The sequence below is a fragment of the Leptinotarsa decemlineata genome, unplaced genomic scaffold (assembly GCF_025532065.1).
Source record: "Leptinotarsa decemlineata unplaced genomic scaffold, Ldec_3_MD MMD2_tig00000690_RagTag_RagTag, whole genome shotgun sequence".
NCBI lineage: Eukaryota > Metazoa > Arthropoda > Insecta > Coleoptera > Chrysomelidae > Leptinotarsa > Leptinotarsa decemlineata.
In genome coordinates this window covers 3,363,610-3,386,698 of record NW_027412554.1, presented here as the reverse complement: position 1 = coordinate 3,386,698, position 23,089 = coordinate 3,363,610, and the positions used below count along the sequence as shown (strand labels likewise).

At 31.2% G+C, this 23,089-nt stretch overlaps 1 protein-coding gene across 8 annotated transcripts in view; it reads right to left on the bottom strand.

The window, feature by feature from the left end:
* LOC111516713 (uncharacterized) overlaps positions 1-23,089 on the bottom strand; it is a 58,014-nt gene that overhangs the window by 31,369 nt on the left and 3,556 nt on the right. For 3 of the 8 annotated variants that reach the window (XR_012465338.1, XM_074174692.1, XM_074174693.1), the window contains exon 2: positions 17,987-19,057. The exons of 1 other annotated variant lie outside the window; for it this stretch is intronic. Coding sequence is in view for 6 of the 7 variants with exons in the window: in XM_074174692.1 (XP_074030793.1) it covers positions 17,987-18,964 (978 nt within the window). In the remaining variant the exon portion in view is untranslated. Of the gene's footprint in view, positions 1-17,724; positions 19,058-19,292; positions 19,655-23,089 lie in introns of those variants that run through there. 4 more of the 8 variants (XM_074174689.1, XM_074174688.1, XM_074174690.1 and 1 more) reach the window with 2 other exon arrangements.

Here is a 23,089-nt window from a genome sequence, read left to right as displayed (position 1 = left end):
AATCCTGTTGACTATTTTCTTTGGGGTCATATGAAGTCACTGGTTTATGAAACAGAACCAAAAAGCCAAGAAGAATTAGTCGCCCGCTTTCAAGCTGCATCGATAACGATTGCCGAAAATTTAGAATCATTTGAAAAAGTGCGATTTTCTATGTTGCGCCGTTGCAGATCGTGTATAAGTGTTGACGGAAAAAATTTCGAACAATTACCCTATTGATTATTCATCAGATGTTCTCATTATTATTCAAAAGCACATTTGAATTATCAATGTAAATTTCAAAAAGAAATTCGTGTTTATGACTCACTGTTCTAGAATTTCAACAGTATTGTTTCTTATCTAAAATATGTGTAGAGAAGGTATATTTTGAACATGATATTTCTACTCAAAGATGAATTATGAGTACCGACATCTAACTAAGAGTTATGTAATTAGCTGTAAATAGACAACTTCCATTTCTTCATTTATTTAAAAAACTTATAATTTTCCCAAAATCCAGAATAATGGTGTTATTTTAGGATTATTGGAGCCTAACTCAGTCGAGATTCCGAATGATCGCAAATTTTATTTGGGGTCACTTTTTTTCAGATCACAAAGTCACTCGAATATCTGAGAACAATGAAAACATTTCAACAATGAAATCTATTGACAAGCACGAAAATAAGCCTCAAGAGTTATGATTTGTCATTACAATATGCTAAACATAACAAAAATTGGTACGATGATAGAAAACCCACAATAATTACCATCACTTGCAAGCGCTAAATTAATGGTAAAATCATAAAAGAGTTCAAATAATTTTGGTTTTGGAATTTCGATTATTTTAATCGATTATTCCCATATAAAAATGCACGTATCAGTTCAACTCAATTTTTCTCGAAAACTACTGGTTTTTTCATAGTGAATGTTTATTTGGTTTTTACGTAAAATTGATCAAGGAATTCAAAAAAAAGACGGTTGTGGATATAAAGTCAGTGGCGTAAAAAATAAGGGGGGAAATATAAGCTATTACCCCGCTGGAACGCCACTGGCTACTGATACTGAAGCAAACATACCACTGGAGGAAGCACATTCTAGCTCGTAATCGATTTGCTGAGTTTCATTAATTTATTCCTTTTAGTCCGGGAGCTACGACGAAAAGGGTCTTTTTATTTTGCAACTTCATCGCCCTGTATTTCTGAAACGGCTCATTTCCGGACACACATGTCCTACCTCATTTGTCATCATTTTGCAAGAGGAATGACGTGGTATAAGTTTGTCCGTCGAATTCTGAAACACCCTGTATATATATATATATATATATATATATATATATATATATATATATATATATATATATATATATATATATATATATATATACAGTGTGACCCATTTAAAATGGAACCACCCCTGTAGAATGTGCATTTTTCAATCAATCTCAATTTTTTTTTATTGAAATATTAAGCATGAAAAACTGTATCTTGAGACTAACTTTCACAATTTTAGTTTCATTTCCAAGGCACTCTATGGTTTTTTTTGTTTGTCAAAAACGGCAAAAGTTTATTAGGCAATTTTTGTTTTCAAATTTGACTACACCACTGGATTCGTAGTCGTTATAAATCAAAACTGTCAAATTTTCATTAAAAAATATTTGTTAACAACGAAGTTACAACAACTTCAATTTTGGAAACAAAGTATTTGTTTGTAATTTTTATTCAGATTATAGACATATTTGAGATCTGACAACACTGTCATCACCAAGTAGAACACCAGTGAATTTGTACAGTGAGAATCCGAAGTCAACAGCTCAATGCGTTCTACAGTTATAACTCCTGAAAATATGGTAATGTGAGAGTTTTGTGGTGCAAGCGTTTTGTAATAAAAATCTGACTACGCCACTGGATTTGTGGATAATATTCCCTTAAAATCATTCATTTGAGTGTAGGTTACGAGAAGTGAAAATTAAAATAAAAATTGAATAATTGAATAACAGAAAATTAAAAGTTCATTTTCAAGTTACGCAGTAGTAGACCAAGTTCAGAATCTCATGTCATGGGATCTCCCAATTGCGCTTTTACCAAATCTTGATAGAATCTTGAAGTATTAATGGTCATACTTGTAAGCTTTTTGGAAGTTTCCCAATAATAAATAATAGTACTTTTGTAACAGCGCACCTGGAAAATCACATTTTATGAGATTCTGAACTTACTCTACCTTCTTCTATAGCTGATGAAAACAAAATGTATACAAACAAGTTTCAAAGTATTTATTCAACAATTAATTGCCATTAAGAAAAAACTGATACTAAAATAAACATTGATTTAAAACTAAACATTCAAATTTTTGTGGCTTCTACCAAACCTCCATTAAGTTCAATACATTTATCGTATCTCTTCCGAATATTGTTTACACTATTTCTTATTTGTTGAACTGTAATTTCGGCACAAGCTTGTCGTATCCTTTGCATGAGTTCAGCTCGATTCGTTGGTCTTGTTCTGTATACTTTTTGTGTCAGAATACCCCACAGAAAAAAGTCTAATATTGTTAGATCAGGCGATCTAGGTGGCCATTCAATTAAGTCACTACCTCGTCCAATCCAATGATTTGGAAACTGGTTATTTAGCCACTCTTTAACAATCCTCGAATTGTGCATGGAACAGCCGTCGAGCTGAAAATATAAATTTACTTGTTCCGCAAGAGGCATTTCATCTATTTCGTCCGATAATTGGTTATTTAGAAATTCCAAAAAATTTTGCCCGTTTATGTTTCCATCAAAGAAATATGGACCTATTATTCTATTTTGTACTATACCACACCAAACGTTAACTTTTTCGGAATATTGACTTTTACAATTTATGATCCAGTGCGGATTTTCCGTAGCCCAATACCGAGCATTTTGCGATGAAACTACCCCATTGGTGCTGAAAGAAGCTTCATCACTAAACATTATGCAGTTTAAAAAATTTCTTGTATTCAGGTACTCGCCTTGTGCCCACAAAGAAAATTCCATACGTTTCACTTCATCACCTGCCTTTAAAGAGTGAAGAAATTTAGGTTTAAATGCTCTCATTTTGTTTTGTTTAAGACATCGTCGAATAGTCTCTCTCGGTAAGTTTAAATCCAAACTGGCGACTCGTAAACTTCTGTTTGGGTGGTTTCTAAAATAATCTAAAACAGCACCTTCGTTTAAATTTCTTCTTCGGTGATTATTTTTTAAAATATGTTTGCTGACTGCACCGGTTTCTTTAAATGTTTTGTTAATTTTACTGACGGTGCTTCTGTCAATGGGAAGTCGATTTGGATGTCTGTGATTAAATATCCTAGCTGCTTCTCTTTCACTATGATAATTGTCCCCAGAAATTCTCACAATTTCAATTCTTTCTTCTAATGATAATTGCAAAGCCATTATTAAATGCACGTAACTAACAACTATTATTTTATTTATGATTAACTGTCAAAATCACAGCCTACTGTTGATTTATTATAAAACCTTTGCATAATGAGTTCAGCTTCCTCAAATTATTGATATCTCCTCTAAAAGATTGTTTTAGCTGAGTTATGAAGAATTTACAGGGAACAATTTTTGTCCTGCTCTCTGTTTTATTATTGAATAAATGATTTCCATGCTTTAAATCAATTTGATTTTAGCGGCTATGCGGAAGAATGTACTAAGTACTGCATAACTTGAAAATGAATTTTTAATTTTCAGTTATTCTAGAATACACTTCTCGTAACCCACACTCAAATGAATGATTTTAAGAGAATATTATCCACAAATCCAGTGGCGTAGTCAGATTTTTATTACAAAACGCTTGCACCACAAATCTCTCACATTACCATATTTTCAGGAGTTATAACTGTAGAACGCATTGAGCTGTTGACTTCGGATTTTCACTGTACAAATTCACTGGTGTTCTACTTGGTAATGACAGTGTTGTCAGATCTCAAATATGTCTATAATCTGAATAAAAATTACAAACAAATACTTTGTTTCCAAAATTGAAGTTGTTGTAACTTCGTTGTTAACAAATATTTTTTAATGAAAATTTGACAGTTTTGATTTATAACGACTACGAATCCAGTGGTGTAGTCAAATTTGAAAACAAAAATTGCCTAATAAACTTTTGCCGTTTTTGACAAACAAAAAAAACCATAGAGTGCCTTGGAAATGAAACTAAAATTGTGAAAGTTAGTGTCAAGATACAGTTTTTCATGCTTAATATTTCAATAAAAAAAAATTGAGATTGATTGAAAAATGCACATTCTACAGGGGTGGTTCCATTTTAAATGGGTCACACTGTATATATATATATATATATATATGGGCGGATCCCAAGAAATGCTCATTTAAGAAAAACTATTGAACTTAGCCATAGGGAATACTTAATGAAATTTGTAGAGGTTTCGTTGGCGCTTCTTATGGATCAATAATATACAGGGTGTTCCATTTAATATAAGGAAGATTTTGCAAATTTTCATTTACAATATTTGGCAAGCGGTTTTTCATACCCTGTATATCACAGGTCGATTTCAGATATATCGTTTGAGAGAGTTACCAATGTTGAATATTCGACCAAAAAAAAATTTCAACTGGATTTGGCACCACTTTATAATTTCAAATATTCTGAGTGACGAATATTGGAAAAAAAAACCTGTCATGCTAGATATCTCGAAAACCATCAATATTTTCGAAGTGCAGATATACATAAAGTTTATTTTATTTTCTATGAAGAAACCGAAAAAGCGATAAAAAATATAGGTTGCCATTTAAAAAGACACAGTTGGGATCCGCCCAGAAAAAATCGAACACCCTGTGTGACCGCCAATATTTTTATTTTGTCGAGCTCGAGCAATAAGGTAATATTATAGAAAATTATATTCATATATATATATATATATATAATATATATATATATATATATATATATATATATATATATATATATATATATAATATATATATATATATATATATATATATATATATATATATATATATATATATATATATATATATATATATATATATATATATATATTTTATATATATATATATATATATTACACAAAAATGTTTCATACAAAAGTTTTAGGAGTTCATGAGAGCTATATTTTGATATAATTTTTAAATATACAGGGTGTTTGGTGTAGGTGCTACAGACCAAAATTCCATTTTTTTAAATAGAACGCCCTGTATATCATTACATATTCAGATGCTACGTTGAATTCTGATATCATTTCATGTTTGGTTTTTGAAATTCGGTTACGGCGTTGTTGAGTTATTGCTTAAAATGTAAAGTCTTGAGAACGACTATTATTTTTAAAAATATCTCATACAATTATTCTCTCTGCATCAGATCACATGAAAATTAGTCAAAATTTTGGGTGTTCGAAGTAATGGTTTCAATTTTGAGTTGTGGAATTCAGTCAGGAATAATTTTGAATATGAAACAATTGCGAAATTGAAAGAGGTGTATTCGAAAACAAATCTTTCATTAATAACAATGTAAATAATATAACTTGATAAATCATTTCATAAGAATGGTAGGTACCTAGAAATAAGTCATAAAAATTGTTCAAAGTGATGCCCATTAGATATTATACAGGCTTCGAAACGTCAAATCACTTCTCTCGTACAAGTCGCTCTTATAATATCAGGCGTAATATCACTGCACGCTAGTCGAATTTTCATTTTCAGATCATCCACATTCAAAGGGGGAGTAGTGAAAACAATATCTTTTAAATAACCCCATAGGAAAAAATCAAGCGGTGATAAATCTGAGGAACGAGCCGGCCACCGAATTGGACCCTTATTACCAATCCATCTATTTGGGTACGTTCTTTCCAGATATTCAGTAACAACCTGTGAATTGTGAGGAGGAGCACCATCTTGTTGCCACCAAATTCCTTGTCGTTCTGCTATGGGAATATCTTCCATCAACTGGATCAAATCATTTTCTAGAAAATGTAAATATCGCAATCCATTGAGATTTTCATTGAAAAAGTAAGGTCCTATGATGCGGCCATTGAACAATCCACACCATACATTAATACCCCAAGTAGTTTGAAAATTACTTTCGCGGACCCAGTGGGGATTTTCTTGAGACCAATAGTGACTGTTATGTCGATTCACAACTCCATTATTGTGGAATCGCGATCCATCGCTCCACAAAATTTGACTGAATATGTTAGGTCTTTCATGTAATATTACCTGAATACAAGCAATGAATTCAAGTCGTCGTTCAAAGTCCGTGGGTTTCAAACCTTGTACCAACTGAATTTTGAATGGGTGGTATTTATTTTCTTTCAGAATTCTTTGTACATTAGATTTACTCACACCGACTTCTTCTGCAAGAGTACGGATAGAAACATGTGGATGAATAATAATATAAGCCAACACATTGATCTCTAAATCTTCAGTTCTAACAGATCTCGTATGATGACGATGCTTTATAGTAGAAGGAAATGACCCAGTTCGCAATTTTTCTACAACTCTCGAAAAAGTCATTCGTGACGGAATGGGTCTGTCTGGAAAACGTTCTTGGTATAGACGTTGTGCTTGACGGCAGTTTTTCTGACATTCCCCAAAAATTAATAACATATCAATGCAATCACTTGGACTAAACGCGAAAGGCATACTGGAGTTTTCGCACAAAGAACACAGTTACTGTTTTGCAAAGAATCACTGAATCGAACTGACAAGTAGATACAATTCAACAACATTTGTTACTATGGCATCAACAAGCATAAGCTACTTGATGAAATTGTGCAATATAAAGCAATTCACCCTCAAGTTAGTCACATTCTCAAGAATTTCAATATTATATTCAACTGATATCGATATCGTATCGTAGAGGTGAGAATAATGGTTTGTATTCAGTAGTAGTCTAGTTCAATTTAATAAAAGATATAGACTGGATTCGTGTACGAGTAAATAAGTTTTTTTGAAACTTTATATTTAAGGAAAAGTGCAATAACTCAACAACGCCGTAACCGAATTTCAAAAACCAAACATGAAATGATATCAGAATTTAACGTAGCATCTGAATATGTAATGATATACAGGGCGTTCTATTTTAAAAAATGGAATTTTGGTCTGTAGCACCTACACCAAACACCCTGTATATTATATCAAAATATAGCTCTCATGAACTCCTAAAACTTTTGTATGAAACATTTTTGTGTATCTCCTTCAACAAACCAGATCAAACCAGATATTGCCTGTCACATAAAATGGGGGACACCCGGTATATATATATATATATATATATATATATATATATATATATATATATATATATATATATATATCCAACTATCAATAGAGCTTCCGTACATTTACAATTTTCTATCAATCGGGCGTCCGGTTTCAATGAGGCGTCCATATATGGACGCCGAATTGTTTCACCATGCCAGGCAGTTCAGAGGTTCCCTATCTTCCATCTGACAAAATTTCAGATGGGCGCCTATTTATCAATTTCATTGTCAAAATTATATGTATTGGCGTATATTCTAGTTGAGTCTTTTTTATTTTGGTGGCGCTCGGGAGGTACGCGTATACTTGTGCCGTATATTTTTCATACATGTGAGCGATTATGAGGCGTCCATATAACTGACAACAATGCAATAGTTTTTGCGAGAGGGAAGTCTCAATGATTTGTTAGAAATATCGTTGATTTGGTATGTTTGTAGGTCGGCGCCGGTTTCATACACAGGGTGACAATTTGAAAACTTACAAGGTCTATCTCTGAGCAACCAAATAAAATATAAGAAATCGCTGAAAACAACTTTCATAATACAAAGGGAGAAACAAATGATGTGATGACTAACTTGTTTTTTCTCTCACACCCTTGCCCCCAGCCACCACAACTTCATATTTTTGAAAGGCAACCACCTACTTGTGATACATTATCTGAAAGCTCTTAAGATATGCTCTTCAATGGTACTCTTCAAAGCTACATTCGATGCAGTAAGTTTTGGTTCATCAAATAAAAGAATTCATTCAGAATAAATTTTATTTTCTATTATTAATTTAGTAAATTTTCAAAAACATGATTTTTACCATCGTAGCATTAATATTAAGACTTGAATATTTTACGCCTCTTCTATTTTTTTTTATTCGTCTCGATAATAGATAGGGATAGATAGGGAAGGAGAGTGGCACCTTGTTTTAGAGGTCTTTCGAATACCTTTACTACTCTGTCAACAGAAAATTTTTGTGACGATTAGTTTTCGAGATAATTTGAAGTTTTAAAGGTATTTGCATTGAGTTCAACTCTTTTTAAAATAAATCAAATTGTTTTTAAGGTGCAAGTTACGTTCAGAACTCTCATAAAAAAAATAAATTTTTGCTTTTTATGACAACCTGCTAATACGTGTCCATTTGATGTCGAATTATTTGTTTATTACGAGGAGATTTCTCCGGGGGATGGGGTTGGTTACCACCATTACATTTTAGGTAAATTGAGTGGCACCTACTTATGAAGGTTGAATTGCCTCTTCAAGAAGTTGTTAATAAGAATCACCGGTTGAATTTCCATCAATGAAAAATGAACCTATAATATGATTGCCTAATATTCCGGCCCAGATATTCAACTTTTGGGGATGTTGGGTATGTATTTCTGCGTATTGTCTTGGGTTTTCATCCGACCAATAACGGCAATTGTAACGGTTCACGCAACCATTTGAATAAAATGAGCTTTCGTCCGAATAACAGATGTTATAAAGCAGTTCGGGATTTTGCATTAATATTTCACTCATGCCCTCACAAAACTCCTGTCTTCGGTCAAAATCATCCTCATTGAGTTCACGAACAAGTTTAATTTTGTAAGGATGGTATTTGTGGTTTTTAAGGATTCTCCATGCGATCATATGGCTTATTCCTGCCATTGCGGATAAACCTCTGGTACTTAACCTGGGATTGGCGATGACTTGACCAAACACTACAATCGCATTATCGTCATTCACTACCCTTCTCTGAACATCACTTTTTTCATTTAAAACCGAACCTGTCTCCCTGAATTTTGTGACCAAATCCAGAACGTGATTTCTGCTTAGGTGTTTACCAGGTTTTTGCTCGTTAAATAAAATTGATGTTTTATTAGCATTTTGGTCGTTGCCAAAAAATGAAGCAATAACTGAAACCCTTTCGGCAGTAGTGAAAGAAATGTTTAAACAAATAACAATACAAGACCCGTTTCAACAAAACAATCGAACGTTGTTATTTAACAAAAAATTGATAAGAAGAACTGCTTAAAATTTTTTTTATTTAGGCATACAAGTTACCGAGTGGTCTGTCTAATGTATTATCAACATGGCAATTTTAACTTCAAATTATCTCGAAAACTAATCGTTACAAAAATTTTCTTTTAACAGAGTTGTGAAGGTATTCGAAAGACCTTTAAAACAAGGTGCCACTCGACCTACTTTCCCCATCTAAATAAAGGTCGTCGGACGCACCTCTCTGAGGGGGTGCGTACTACAAAAAATCTGATTAGTCTGAAAGGTGTCCCCCTTCAATTAGAAATCGACGTGTCCGAGCTTTTTTGAAAATCTTAATTTTTATATTCAAAAACGGCTCTGTTAGGTTTTCGTTGTTACACACTGTATATAGAAGAAAATGTAAATGGCGAAATGTATGATCACATGCTAGAAAGATCTATCGAACCTCGGATAGTTCATGAATTAGAGAATCACAGAGACATACACGGCAATTTATCTTTGAAAGAAAATGTATTACATTTTCAACAGAATGGGGAACCTTATTATTTTGTAGTTCCAGTTATTCAATGGTTAGATAATAATTATGCTGATCAATGTATTGGAAGAAGAGATTCTACTGAATGGCCTCTCACATCCCTGGACCTATCTCCTCTAGATTTTTTCCTCTGGGCCACTTACTTAAAATAGGTTGTTTTAAAGACGACGCAATCTGATTCAATGAAGCCACTGAAGGAAAGAATAATCCAAGAATGCTGAGCTATTTTCAGAGAAACATTTGCCAATGTTTCGGAATGACTTTCGGAAATGAAAATTGCGAAAGTTATAAACAATTTAGTGAAAAATAAAAAATGGGTCCAGTTTTTTGGAAATATCTCAAAAACTAATTGGAATTTTCAAAATCGAAAAAAAAAAATTCGAAAAGAGGAAGAAATTTCCTATCGAAAAGTCCTGACTACCGGAACTGTAGGACCAATATTTATAATTTTCCCGGAGCTCTGAAATAGAGCTCTAAATCGGGTGTTTAGCCGCGTGTAGGCCGTGCGTGTTTAGGTTAATTTTACAAAAAAAAATTTATAGCATATAAAATATATAAATTGAGGAATGAAAAAATTCAGTCATATACTCAAAAGATAAATTAACAGTAATCTGTCGGTAAAAAATTTTTAATGCAATTATTAGATTTATTATGCTATTGTTAATTAACAATTTTTTATCACTCGATTATCATTATTGCAAGTGTGATATTTTTCAAACTAAAAGTGTGGAATTTTTTTCCTTCCATAGAGTTATGATTATAACGGTTAGGAATTGATTTACTTCCAAAATATTGAAAAATTATTATTTTTCAGTTATTTATTAACCATTTACTGCATTTTTGAATTAAAAAGTTTATTAAATAATCGAAGAACAATTTTTTTTTGATTATTATTATTAGTATATTTTTTTTTCAAATCAGAAGCTACATAAAAATATTTTTTTCATCACCTATTGTTTAAAAATTTGTTATAAACAAATGCGTTTATAACATATTTGAATTTATTTTGGATCCTAATCTTTAATAAAAATTATGATTAAAAAAAAATAGCGTTTCTTGAAAAATTGTGTGCAATGCAAAAAACCGCATTTGTTAATTTACAATTTTTTTACCACTAATTGTCAATATTTCAAAAAAAAAATTGTAAAAAATTAGAATAATTCGAATGAATAATTTTATAAAAAAAATCAAACTTCAGCTGAATATATTCTTTTATTAATGGAGAAAAAAATGAGTCTAGCGATTTTTCATTGTATCTCCATTAGTTTAATGAATATAATAATTTAAATGATGAAAAAATAGATTGATTATAGAGCGCCAAAATTTATAAAATTCGATAAAAAATTAAAAAAATTAAAAAAAAATACAGGGTTGTTTTTCATTCATTAATTGCAACAAGAACAAAAATGAAATGAAAAAATTCATTTGTTTATTACAAATTGTTTATTTATAAAACAATGAAAAATTTTAAAAATTTTAATTTTTTTTTGTTCCAAATAATTGAAAACATTTAAAAACATTTAAAATAAATTGTCAACTAGTGGTGAAAATAAAAATATTAACAATAGCGTAATAAATCGAATAATTGCAATAAACATTTTCACCGACAGATTATTGTTAATTTAGCATTTGAGTATCTGCCTGAATTCTTTCATTCCTTGATTTATAAATTTTATATGCCAAATTTTTTTTTTGTAAAAACGGCCCAAACAGGCACGGTTCACGGCGGCCAAACATCCGATTACGATCTCATTTTCAGGGCTTCAGGAAAATTATAAATATTGGTCATACCGTTCCGGGAGTTAAGACTTTATTATAGAAAATTTCTTCCTATTTTCGAATTTGAAAATCTCAATTAGTTTTGAAATAACTAAACCCGTTTTTTATTTTTCACTAAATTGTTTATAACTTTTGCTATTTTCATTTCCGAAAGTTGTCCGTTCCCAAAAACTTTCTAGACGCTATTCCGAATCGAATGACACCTCAACCATAATTTTCGAAGACTGCTGAAGAAGAAAAAAGCACTTCTTGATCAGACTAGTCAAGTTCGAACATAGCTGAACAATCTTACAACAGCTACAGATTGGGGATGAGAAAAAATTGAGACTCTCTTTTTGTCCATGAAAACACCAGAATCATTGGCAGCTTTAGAATTACTGAAACTAGTTCATTGTAGTTACATAGTATCTAACTGCAGTGAAACTTAAAGCAGTAGAAAAGCAGTGATGAAGTGCATCTGTTGACAACTGTTGGATGATGACAATTTCAACTTCGAGTACGGCATGATTGTTGATCAACAAAATAATAACCATCCAGTATATCGAAAACTGATTCAGGCAGTCTACGGATCAAACTCAGATTCCTTTACAAAGAAACCAAACCACAAGAAGAAAGAATGGAAAATAAGGAAGATATAGAAGAATAAGGAGAACGAGAAGAGAGATAAAAGAAACTGAAAATCCAACGTGTCTAGTGGAAGAAAGGGTGGTCTGTTCAGTTACAAATCTGAATAAACCAAGGTGTTCTCAACCCCCCTCCCAAAAAAAGAAAAGAACGCATCATGTATTGAAACAGTATGAATTTTTCAGTTGAAAGTTGAGTGATCCACGCAACTCTTGAATCACAACATTTCCAAAGTACAAAAAAAAATTTTTCAAAAGTTTTGAATATTTGTAACTTTTGGTAGTTGAAAAAATTATCGGTTGAGAATATGTTTATACCAAATTGTTTTGGTAATAAATAATAAAATCAATGATAAAAGAATGTTTCTGTCAATTTGTAGAGAAATATCAATTATGATTTTCAAAATAGAAAACATTCTCTGAATAATCATTTGAACCTTCGAGATATTTAAAAAAAACGTTCATTAACAATTAAAAATCGTATTTTTTTTTTTCTGAAAATCATATTTAGTCTAGTCGAGAAGTGAGTTCTCTGCGAAAAATCTTAGGAGTGGTATTAAAAATATGGGGTTTGGTATTTTGGGTTCAGAATGTCATCTTGAGAAATGCACTTTTTTTATTTTACCCGCTCTTAAAAATTACAATTGTTATAAACAAAAAACGAAGAGAGAAAAAAGTGGTCTCCGTTTTTTAGCAATAACTCTAAAAATATTTAAGATAAATGAAATTTGAAAAAAAATTCGAAAAGAGGAGGAAATTTCCTACAAAAAAGTCGAAGCTCCCGGAGTTGTAGCTCCATTATTTATAATTTTAAATTAACGCTGAAAATAGGGATCCGCGCGGCCGTTTACGCACCGCCGTGTCGCCGCCAAACTGAGCGCGCGTCGGAAAATATCACATTTATCACATTTATTGTTGATTAAAAAATCTGAAAAAATTTCAGTGTTATCTCAACACTTGAAAGAATACAACCCCGTTGGAAAAAATTGGTTGAGTACATTTTTGTTAAAGTTATTCAATTGTTAACTAACTCATTTTTTCTGGAGCTTAGCTAACATAAAATCTGTGATAAAAGTTTCAATAATAGGCCTATAAATTTTTTTCTTCTTGGAGCTCTTCTTTATACCCCAATAAACAAAATTCCGTTGATAACGCTTTTAAAAGTTAATTAATTTGCTAATTATGATTTTTTAAAGTTAACAAAAAAAGGAAAATACGGAAAATGTTAGTAATTTTTTTTTTTCGAACGTTTGATTATGACTGATTTTCTTTCCATTGAAGGCACGGGAATGTTTATTCAAAAATTTTTTCGCGTGATTTGTTCATAAATTTTTTATAAACAAATTGATGAATTTAGTATTTTTGAAAAAAATTTTTTTTGCAGTCTATTGTCTAGGTAAAATTATGATTTAAAAAAAAATTTTTTCGTAAATAAACATTTTAATTGTTTATAATCGTTTTTTTTATTTATTCCACCTTAAAATTATTAATTAAGAAATCATTTTTTTTTAAATCATAATTTACCATTCTAAATGAAATATGTACAAAAAAAAAATTATTAAAATAATTTTTCACCTGCTCGGTATTCATAGCGGTTCATTTTTTATACGCATTTGTTTAAAAAGAAATTAATTTTTTTTATCTTTAAATGCTAATATCTTTTTAATTATTGAAGTTTTGGCTTTCATCATCCAAACCAAATTGGTTCGGCTATTGATAAACTACTAGAAAAAAATTATTTGACATTTTTTACTTCATTTGTTTATCAATTATTTACAATTGTTTTTATTACTTTACGATTCCGGGTATTTTCCCTTTTTTTTATTGTTTTATTGTTGCCGACGTCAGTGATCGATATTCTTATTTCTTTTAATTTTTATTTTTTGACTTTCAATTATTAATTAACGTTCACCGACGCTGAAATTCTAAATTTACATTAATTTGTTCATCTTGATTAGTCTAAACGGTATTCTCGATATTGACAGATGGCAGTTATACATTGTAGGCCTATTAATATATTTCATATACATGGGAATGTCGGTAGTATGCGTGAACACAGATGTAACGGAAACAACAAAGGGAAAATACCCGGAATCGTAAAGTAATAAAAACAATTGTAAATAATTGATAAACAAATGAAGTAAAAATTGTCAAATAATTTTTTTCTGGTAGTTTATTAATAGCTGAACAAATTTGGCCTAAATAATGAAAGCCAAAACTTTAATAGTTAAAAAGATATTAGCATTTAAAGATAAAAAAAAATAATTTCTTTATAAACAAATGCGTATAAAAAATGAACCGCTATCAATACCGAGCAGGTGAAAAGTTATTTTAATAGATCCATTAACTGCCTAAAAGATCGTCTTGGATGTAAAAGACCGTACCATTGATAGTTTAAAAGTTATTGCAATTTAAAACTTGAAAAGGTGGGTGATAGCTTGCACTTCGATGAGGTTGAAAGTTAAAAAATTCAATAAAAAATTGAGGAAAATTTTTTAAACCATTTTAATGCATATGGCCGTATTTCTAATTCTTTAAAGTACCGGACAAAAAATATAATGAAAATCGGAATTTGTTTATAACAAATTTTTATGTTAATAAACAATGAAAATATCAATAAAAAATTTTTTTCTTGTATTTCATTTAGAATGGCAAATTATGATTTTTAAAAAAAAAAAACGATTCCTTAATAATTTTAAGGTGGAATAAATAAAAAAAACGATTATAAACAATTAAAATGTTTATTTAAGAAAAAAATTTTTTTCTTTAAATCATAATTTTACCCAGACAATATAATGCAAAAAAATTTTTTCAATAATATTAAATTCATCAATTTGTTTATTAAAAATTTATGAACAAATCACGCGAAAAAATTTTTGATTAAACTTTCCCGTGCCTTCAATGGAAAGAAAATCAGTCAAAGTCAAACATTCGAAAAAAAAAATTTTTTAACTACCATTTTCTGTATTTTCCTTTTTTTGTTAACTTTAAAAAATCATAATTAACAAATTAATTAACTTTTAAAAGCGTTATCAACGGAATTTTGTTTATTGGGGTATAAAGAAGAGCTTCAAGAAGAAAAAAATTTATAGGCCTATTATTTAAACTTTTATCACAGATTTCATGTTAGCTAAGCTCCAGAAAAAATGAGTTAGTTAACAATTGAATAACTTTAACAAAAATGTACTCAACCAATTTTTTCCAACGGGGTTGTATTCTTTCAAGTGTTGAGATAACACTGGAATTTTTTCAGATTTTTTAATCAACAATAAATGTGATAAATGTGATATTTTCCGATGCGCGCTCAGTTTGGCGGCGACACGGCGGTGCGTAAACCGCCGCGCGGAACCCTATTTTCAGCGTTAATTTAAAATTATAAATAATGGAGCTACAACTCCGGGAGTTTCGACTTTTTTGTAGGAAATTTCCTCCTCTTTTCGAATCTTTTTTCAAATTTCAGCTATCTTAAATATTTTCAGAGTTATTGCTAAGAAACGGAGACCACCTTTTTCTCTCTTCGTTTTTTTTATAACAATTGTAATTTTTAAGAGCGGGTAAAATAAAAAAAGTGCATTTCTCAGGATGACATTCTGAACCCAAAAAACCAAACCCCATATTTTTAAAACCACTCCTAAGATTTTTCGCAGAGAACTCACTTCTCGACTAGACTAATTATGAAGATAACAATTTTTTTAATACTCACACAGTCATACACAATTTATAAACAAATTGCGCTAAAACAATTTGTTCAACTTACCGAATGTCTTTATTTCATATAGAAACAGGAATATAATGATAAATATATAAAAAAATTATAACAATATGTTATGTTACTAGAATATAATGAACAAAATATAATGTTTTTGAACTTTTATAATGTGATCTTGTGGAGCACATTGATAAAAAGAGATTCACGTTCATTACAAGACCAAACACGACTATGATACGATATTTCATCATGGAATCCTAGTGCCTATCTTCCGGCTCCATCATCAGATCAGCTCCAGAGTACCTACCATATTGTCATCAAAATCACATAAAACTGCCAATTTTCATAACGCTACGATCTTTAAAAGATGGTTAAATTAGTTTTCTTAGATTTGACTACATAGTTACATACATACATACAGGTCGACCTAATAAAAGCGTATTAAAAACGAAAAACTCTAGAAAAAATTAAAAAATATTTAGGTCAGTCCTTAAAGAAATATTGAAAAATGCATGACTCGAAAAATCGTATACCATACACGGAAATGAATCTTGACAGGTCTTGATGCCTTCTAGATGGCTATCCTGTGTAGTGTGTATCAGCCAAATGGAATAAATATGACACTGAGTAAATATGACTGTGCTCAACAAAACACTCAGGCACGTCCAATTTTCAACAACCAAATTTTTCAATGCTCAATAACTCAGTTAACGGGAACAACAACTCGACCACGAACTCGGGCTTTGCAACCGTTACCACATCGCCTCTGATAATGTATACCGCAGTAGTAGACGAAACGTCAGGCATAAAAACCTGCAAACCACGCAAACGCTGAAAACAGATTTTACACTGTCATCTACGGCCGTGAATATTTACATTCTTTGGTAATTCATATTATTTATCCTATCGTCTGTCATTTTGGCGTCTTCAACTAGTTTGAATACTTTGAATTCTTGCTGTTTTCTAATGGAAATATACAATGAACTTTTTGTAATTAAAGTTGAACTTTCAATAATCACACCATGCATGTGTCGGTTTCACTTCTCCTATCATTATATTCGGCTCGCTTAAATATCATACAGTGTTAAAATGGAAATATGCCAACCAAGACAAAAATTATCGAATGATATTGAAAATTTCGTTATGGAATAAACTTTTCATGATCAGTCAATATCACTTGGTACCTATGTAAAAATGAAATACATACCGGCTACCTGAAATCCATACGCAATTTGTCGTTGGCACAAAGCTTGTTGAAAAACAGATGTGAAGAAATTAAAACCCACTTGCTGCCTACATTTAATGCGGTAAATATTGGCAACGTTGTAAGGATTCCCAATAATCTATTTCATGTATGAAAATATACTTATTGGACTCCCTATTATCAATCAGATGTCTGATGATGGTGTATACTGAGGAGTTCTTATGAATGTTTGACGGACGGACGCTCTACTATCGAATCAATAGTGAACTCAATTTTTTTATGGTGGTAAAAATGTCATGCCAGCCTACAGAAATCAGTTTTCTAGTACTTACCATGAAATATATTCGGTAAATTCTTCAAATTATGATGGACGCCCTATCAGCGCATTCAATGTATGGATGCCATATTGATATCGGGATGTATATATATATATATATATATATATATATATATATATATATATATATATATATATATATATATTTATATATATACATACATATATATATATATATATATATATATATATATATATATATATATATATATATATATATATATTTATATATATACATATATATATATTTATATATATACATACATATATATATATATATATATATATATATATATATATATATATATATATATACATATATATATATATATATATATATATATATATATAGATTAGTACTTTTTGATCATTCCCATATTGATTTCAATTTAAGAGCCACCGGTATACAGCTGTTTCAGTCTATTGGGCATCGTCAGTACCGAGCAGGCGGTCCTCGATTGAAGACAAAATGAGAAAAACCAAGAAAGTACTTGATACAAATAGCTGCGTAAACGCAAGCGAAACATAAGCGTTCCAGTAGCTCTAAAACCCGATTCTCCTTTACTAATAGGCGCACATTATTAAATGCTTTTCTCACCAACAATGCTGCGTCATAAGGTGTTATCTTTTCTGCAAGATGGCTTTTCAAAAATAAGTCACATTCTTTTTTATAGGCCATTTTGAGCGGACCAAAAAAAGAAACGTCCAGAGGTTGCATTCTGTGTGAAGTGTGTGGTGGCAGAGACAACATATGAATATGATTGTACTTGCAATATTTGTAGATGAAAAGAGAAATGTGACTAGCATATTTGTCTAGTATTAAAAGGATGGGTTCATCTGCAGACGGCTTAGCGTGCTGTTTAAAGTGCACCAACCATTCAATAAAGAGATTCTCATTAATCCAACCGTTGTCCGAGCATTTGTAAAGCGCTCCTGCTGGACCATCCTTCTCGAGCAGAGGAGTCAACCTTTTCCTGGGGAAAATGAACATCGGTGGAATGTAACCGCCAGCAGAGGTCATAGCACATATCAAAGTGATGTTTTTTCCTCTTTCCCAACTGGTTATCGATCCCACTCTCTTCTGTTCTTTGGTAGCCAGAATTTTTCCAGGAATTTGAACTGTTGAAATACCCATTTCGTCGCTATTATAAATATTTTTTGGAACAAATCTATGTTTTTCCATCAGCTGGCCAAGTAGCTCGAAGAACAGACTTATTTTGGTTTTATTAAAAGCTATTATTCTGTTTATGCTGGTCGCCTCAGGTTTCCTAATAGAAATGTTATGTCTGGTCATAAATGCATGCAACCAATCGCGTCCAACCATTTTTGAAGACTGATTAAAATTATGCTTCAAATTCAATTTTTCAGCATATTCGAAAGCCACTTTTCTAATTTGTTTAGCAGTGCAACCATAAAAAATATTTGCCATTTTCTTCACCAAGTTTGCTAGCTCGGCTTCTGTCTCAGCCCTACAAACAGTAAACCATCCTAGATGTGGTCCTAAGGTAGAACCTTTTTTTATCCTCTTTTGGAGGCTTGAAAAGGGGATTCCCATTAACTTAGCAGCATTTCTCATAGAAGAACCTCCTTCAACAAGCTTTATAGCTTTTTCCAGGCTATCAGAAGACTAGGAAGCCTTTGCAGTTGTCCTGACCCTTACTCTCGGCATCTAAAAAGAAATAAAAATGACGTAATTCAACATGCAAAGATGCGGGTAATAGTGATCACTTGCGGGTAATGGGAGTCACCTGACTCTCATTTCCCACAATTACACTAATGCGAAAAAAAATAAAATAAAAAAAATCTTCAAAACACTGACATAATCTGAACTGCCCATTAAAATTTCGAATGTCTAATTTCGTGCAAAAGTCTCAATTGCATACTGCAAGGTATTCGACACTTACTTTCTAATTTGCAATGGCGTAAAATTATATCAGTGGAGCACAAAAACAAATCACCTACGTATCTCAATAGCGTGGGCACTGACTGGCGCAGGCTGTTCCAGGCAGCACTGTTGGTCAGAGCGGGGGTAGGGATGTCATTTTTGCGTTGCTCGCTCGTATTGTTTCGTGGATGTGAGAGTGACTCCCATTACCCGCTGACTCCCTTTACCCTATTCTTCCCTAATCTATTTATCTTTTGATTTTCATGGAATTATTTTCCAGCAGCTTGACTGCATTAACCTTTCTCGATTTCATATCATTTCTAGAAACATGTGGATTCGTTTTCCGATGACATTTCAGGTTAGCTTCCCAAATTTCTGCCACCGCAGTATATATATATATATATATATATATATATATATATATATATATATATATATATATATATATATATATATATATATATATATATTACATCCCGCGAGCATTTTGCGTCCTTTCGCAGACAAAGCATTTTGCGTCCACCAGAAGTAATGTCTTTAGGGTGAATATAATTGCGTATATTGATTATTTATGTTATTTCAGAAACGAGACACTATTTTATATTTCTCTATTTTCAAAAAAAAAATATACGATTTTTTCACTTTTAAGTGATTTTGCTTCCTTTCGCTTCACTATCCGTATTGACTCCTTCGTGTATATTTTGCTCACATATTATTTGTACATAACAACTATTTTGCATCCGCGATGTTGCCAAAGAATCAAATCGTAAGATACCAATTTAAATTTAGTTTTCGCCACTCTCATTCATGTTATGTCTTTTCCGACATATGTTAGGATGGAAATGAACAAGTTTTATGAAAAAATTTTGTGAAAAAGTTATGAACAGAGATGAAGAATAATATTCAGTTGAGATAGTTACAGAGAAATACTTATCAAAAATGGGAAGGGAAATGAAATTAAATGAACAATTAAAAGGAAATTGAAAAAAAATACTAGAACATTTAAATATGTATGCTTAAAATATGTTTTTCCGTTGAACAGCTGTCGAACTCCTACGAACGAAAACTCTCAGAAGTCGAAACTTGTGCGAGATAAGGACTGACAAGGCCTTACCTTTTAACGTGTGATTCCTAACACGAGTTAGACGATAGCAAGTGAAAATTGATCGTTCAGCCTGCGCTGCGGCTTGAACCATCGGTCGATTGAGAGAGTGAACAAAGCACCCACGTCGAACCGCCCGGCAACCGACCTTATTTCTAAAGAAAACAAATTATTGTGGTATGAAATGAAAATAAATGGTTCGAACAATAAGTGAAAAAGTAATATAAAAAATGAAAATAAAATGCTCATCAGTTTTCATTTGAGGACGATTGTAGATACTAATAATCGAAACGTGTCGTGAAGTAGTTTGTTTTGAAATATCTGCTTTCATTTTTTTTTATTTTTATTTTTTCATCTTCAATGTAAATTGAACGTAAGGAAGGAATAGCAATAAAAATTAAAGAAATTGTAGGTAAGACATTTCAAATACTCCGCTAACATTTTCAATTATCCTTATTTTAAATAGAAATTTCCCCAAAATTCTATTTATTCAACAGTCTCAAGTAGCTCCGCTAACATTTTCAATTATCCTTATTTTAAATGGAACTTTCCCTGAAATTCTGTTTATTCAACAATCCTACTAGCTCCGTTAACACTTTCAATTATCCCTTTTTAAATAGAAATGTCCACAGAATTCTATCTATTCAACAGTCTCAAGTAGCTCCGCTAACATTTTCAATTATCCTTATTTTAAATAGAAATTTCCCCAAAGTTCTATCTATTCAACAGTCTCAAGTAGCTCCGCTAACATTTTCAATTATTCCTATTTCAAATAGAAATTTCCACAAAATTTTTTCTATTCAACATTCTCAAGTAGCTCCGCTAATATTTTCAATTATCCCTCTTTCATATAGAAATTTCCTCAGAATTCTATCTATTCAACAGTCTCAAGTAGCTCCGCTAACATTTTCAATTATCCTTATTTTAAATGGAACTTTCCCTGAAATTCTATTTATTCAACAATCCTACTAGTTCCGTTAACACTTTCAATTATCCCTTTTTAAATAGAAATTTCCCCAAAATTCTATCTATTCAACAGTCTCAAGTAGCTGCGCTAACATTTTCTATTATCCTTATTTTAAATAAAAATTTCTCCAAAATTTTATCCATTCAACAATCTCAACTAGTTGAGATTGTTGAAAATTATCCCCATATCATATAGAAATTTCCCCAATATTCTATCTATTCAACAGTCTCAAGTAGCCTAACACTTTCAATTATTCCTATTTCAAATAGAAATTTCCACAAAATTCTATCTATTCAACATTCTCAAGTAGCTCCGCTAATATTTTCAATTATCCTTATTTCAAATAGAAATTTCCCCAAAATTTTATCTATTCAACAATCTCAACTAGCTCTGCTAACACTTTCAATTATTCCGATTTCATATAGAAATTTCCCCAATTTTCTATCTATTCAACAGTCTCAAGTAGCTCCGCTAACATTTTCAATTATCCTTATTTTAAATAGAAGTTTGCCCAAAATTCCATCTATCCAACAGCCTCAAGTAGCTCCGCTAACATGTTCAATTATCCTCATTTTAAATAAAAATTTTCCCAAAATTCTATCTATTCAACAGTCCCAAGTAGCTCCGCTAACACTTTCGATTATCCTTATTTTGAATAGAACGTTCCCTAAAATTCTATCATTTCAACAATCCTATTAGCTCGGTTAACACTTTCAATTATCCCTTTTTAAATAGAAATTTTCACAAAATTCTATCTATTCAACAGTGTCAAGTAGCTCCGCTATCACTTTCAATTATTCCTATTTTAAATAAAAATTTTCCCAAAATTCTATCTATTCAACAGTCCCAAGTAGCTCCGCTAACACTTTCGATTATCCTTATTTTGAATAGAACGTTCCCTAAAATTCTATCATTTCAACAATCCTATTAGCTCGGTTAACACTTTCAATTATCCCTTTTTAAATAGAAATTTTCACAAAATTCTATCTATTAAACAGTGTCAAGTAGCTCCGCTAACACTTTCAATTATCCCTATTTTGAATAGAAATTTCCCTAAAATTCTATCTATTCAACAGTCTCAAGTAGCTCCGCTAACATTTTCAATTATCCTTATTTTAAATAGAAATTTTCCCAAAATTCTATCTATTCAACAGTCTCAAGTAGCTCCGCTAACACTTTCGATTATCTCTATTTTAAATAGAAATTCCCCCAAAATTCTATCTATTCAACAGTCTAAAGTAGCTCCGCTAATATTTTCAATTATCCCTATTTTAAATAGACATTTCTTCAAAATTCTATCTATTCAGGACATATTTCGGTGTATCATTTCCGAGGCTCTGGTCTATTATATATATTTCTCACAGTCGTAGAATCTTTATGTAGAGTCGTAGGGGGCTGTAGATAATCATTCCTCAGAGCCGTAGGGAGCTGTGTGGCATGGTTAAGTTGTTAGAAACGCAAGTTTATGAATGCACAAAATGGGAATCTCTTTTAACTTCACTAATGCTTTCAATTATCCCCATTTCAAATAGAAATTTCCCAAAAAATTCTATCTTTTCAACAATCAAATAGTCACTAACACTTTCATCTATCTTTTTCAATAGAATTCCCCCCCAAAATCTCATTTTATAACCATATTTTGAATTAAAAAAATTTAATAGGTTAAAAATTTCTGATTTTTTTTTTAATTTTACATATTTTGCAAAAAAAAATTTTGCACAAGTTATGAAAAAAATTTAGCCCATTA